The sequence below is a fragment of the Papaver somniferum genome, chromosome 9 (genome assembly GCF_003573695.1).
Source record: "Papaver somniferum cultivar HN1 chromosome 9, ASM357369v1, whole genome shotgun sequence".
Lineage (NCBI taxonomy): Eukaryota > Viridiplantae > Streptophyta > Magnoliopsida > Ranunculales > Papaveraceae > Papaver > Papaver somniferum.
The window spans coordinates 5176643-5179106 of record NC_039366.1 but is presented as its reverse complement, the minus strand read 5'-3'; the positions used below and the strand labels follow the sequence as shown (position 1 = coordinate 5179106).

Here is a 2464-nt window from a genome sequence, read left to right as displayed (position 1 = left end):
ACCAAACAAAGAGAGATGGAAATTGATTTGAATCAATTGCCAGAAAATAATGATAACTTTAATTTACCTCCCCCTCCCCCACCCCCTCCTAATCCTCCTGATTTGAATCTACCCGCAGAAGAAGAGCCGATTTTTCCTACCAACATACAGTGTAACAAGAGAAAAAATCTCACTATTGATAAAAAAAGACTAATCATACAAATGCTTTTTAATGAAACTATTCATGATAACTTACCAAGAGGTGTGTTGTTAAAGGTTGCTAATCATTTTTTTGTAGGGAAAAGATCCGTTGAAAGACTTTGGCGTGCTGCAAAAAACAGTATTCAAAATGGAAGTCCTGCTAATGTGTTCCTCAAGAATGACCAAAAAGATTGGTCGCAAAAAAATACAGATTGATCTGGAGATGATGAGCTTGATTCCTTTCGGTCGGAGAACAAATATAAGATCAACAACAAAGGCTTTTGGGATGTCAAAGACCACTGTTTGGAGAAGAATCAAAGATGGAAGTATTAAAGCACACTCAAATGCTATTAAACCAGGCTTCTCACTCAAAACAAGAATAGCAAGACTTAAGCATTGTCTTGAGATGCTAGATGAGAGTGTATCCCCAGCAGTATTTTCTGGTATGTACGACCGTATTCACATTGATGAAAAGTGGTTCTATATGTCTAAGACCACTCAAAAGTATTATCTTCATCCAATGGAAGCGCCGCCGGTACGTAGATGTACCAGTAAGAATTTTATTCCAAAAGTTATGTTTTTGTCGGCATTAGCTCGTCCCCGATATGATGAATACGTAAATACTCCATTCGACGGGAAAATTGGAATGTGGGCGTTCATTTTTATGGAGGCCGCAAAGAGGAAAAGCAAAAATCGAGTTGCAGGTACTCTTGAGATGAAACCGATTAAGTCAATCACACAAAAGGTTACTCGCGAGTTTTTGATCAACAAACTACTCCCTGCTATCATACAAAAATAGCCACATGACGGTCGTACAATCTTCATTCAACAAGATAATGCAAGGCCACACATTGCTATTGGTGATGAACAATTTTGTGAAGCTGTTCGACAATTTGGATTGGATGCGCGCATATGTTTTCAACCTCCAAATAGTCCAGATTTAAATGTCAATGATCTTGGATATTTTAGATCTATAGATGAACATCAACACTCCAAGGCTCCAAATACCGTGCCTGAATTGGTTGCGGGCGTGGAAAAGTCTTTTCGAGAGTGTCCAAGTTACCTGATAAACAACGTATTTCTAACGTTACAAACGTGCATGAATGAAATATTAAAGAAGAAAGGAGATAATGATTATTATATCCCACATATGAAGAAAGATCATTTGATTAGAATTGGTGAATTGCCAACTTGCATTCAGTGTGACAGTGAAGTCATAACCGCAGCAAAAGAAGCGCTTCAGGCTCCACAACATCAACTATATCAACAAGAAAATGAAACACCACATGAATGATCTTCATATTTGTCTTTATAGTATTGTATTATTTAGATTTTTTTTCATTTTAGTTCGTCAGTATTGGCGTTTTTAGATTAGTTTTCATTTTAGTTTATCAGTATTGGAGTCTTTAGGTTAGTTTTCTTTTTAGTTTTCAGTATTGGAGTGTATGGATTAGTTTTCTTTTCAGTTTTTCAGTATTGGAGTTTTTAGATTTGGTTAACTTTCGTTTCTACTGTATGTTAGTTTTCGTTTTTTATTCCTTTCTTGTGAAGGATTTAGTTTTCTGCAAGTCCTAAAATATCAATAGACATATATACACAACCAATGCAAACAATAATGGTTTAAATACTATAGATCAAAAAGAAAAAATATAGCACGCGAAAATGTTTTATGTCAGCCCATGTTACTGTAACTTTTTGAAGGTAATATTGCCTACAAATCCAACATATAGCTGCAGTTGTGCATGATACTGAGCATGAGTTCTTCCCTAAGAACCTGCTACATTTCTAAAAACAATATTAACCTAGTTGGTGTTTTTTGTTTAGCTGTTGGTATGCCTACTTATGTTTTACACGGCCGTACAACTATAGCCTATCTATCTAAACACAGTGAATTATCAACCATGGACCACATTTTGGATCCATAGAATTGACCTTGTACAAATCGATAAGGATGAGATCATTTTTCATTTTATCATCACTGTTTACAAAAGATGGAAGAACAAATAAGCACACATAAAACATGAAAGAATATGTAATATATAATCTCATCTGGCATACAACACATATACCAGTACACAAGAATATGTAATCAAAAAGAAAAATTAAAGAATTTGTTAAGACAATTTTTTTCATTGATAGAGATGATTAAACTTACAGTAGATAAGTTTTCCAAAAAAAACCTTTTTAATTGACTCCATCGAACAGAAACTAATGAAACCAAAATAAACTAGCCATGAAACCCTAGATAAATCTTAACATAGAGCATACCCGGTGATGGTTTTTA

The 2464-nt window shown here is 34.7% G+C and overlaps 1 protein-coding gene across 1 annotated transcript; it reads left to right on the top strand.

Moving 5' to 3' along the window:
• Positions 1-328: 328 nt before the first annotated feature.
• LOC113311209 lies at positions 329-1474 on the top strand. Its single transcript, XM_026560054.1, has 2 exons — positions 329-884; positions 1014-1474. Exons 1-2 carry the CDS (start codon positions 329-331, stop codon positions 1472-1474), a joined length of 1017 nt encoding a protein of 338 aa, XP_026415839.1.
• Positions 1475-2464: the final 990 nt, after the last annotated feature.

Bases quoted from the DNA above. Each gene is read 5' to 3' on its own strand.
- LOC113311209 (XM_026560054.1), top strand. From the start codon at position 329: ATGGAAGTCCTGCTAATGTGTTCCTCAAGAATGACCAAAAAGATTGGT. The intron at 885-1,013 runs GTACTCTTGAGA...TCATTCAACAAG, and splicing joins AAGCAAAAATCGAGTTGCAG to ATAATGCAAGGCCACACATT.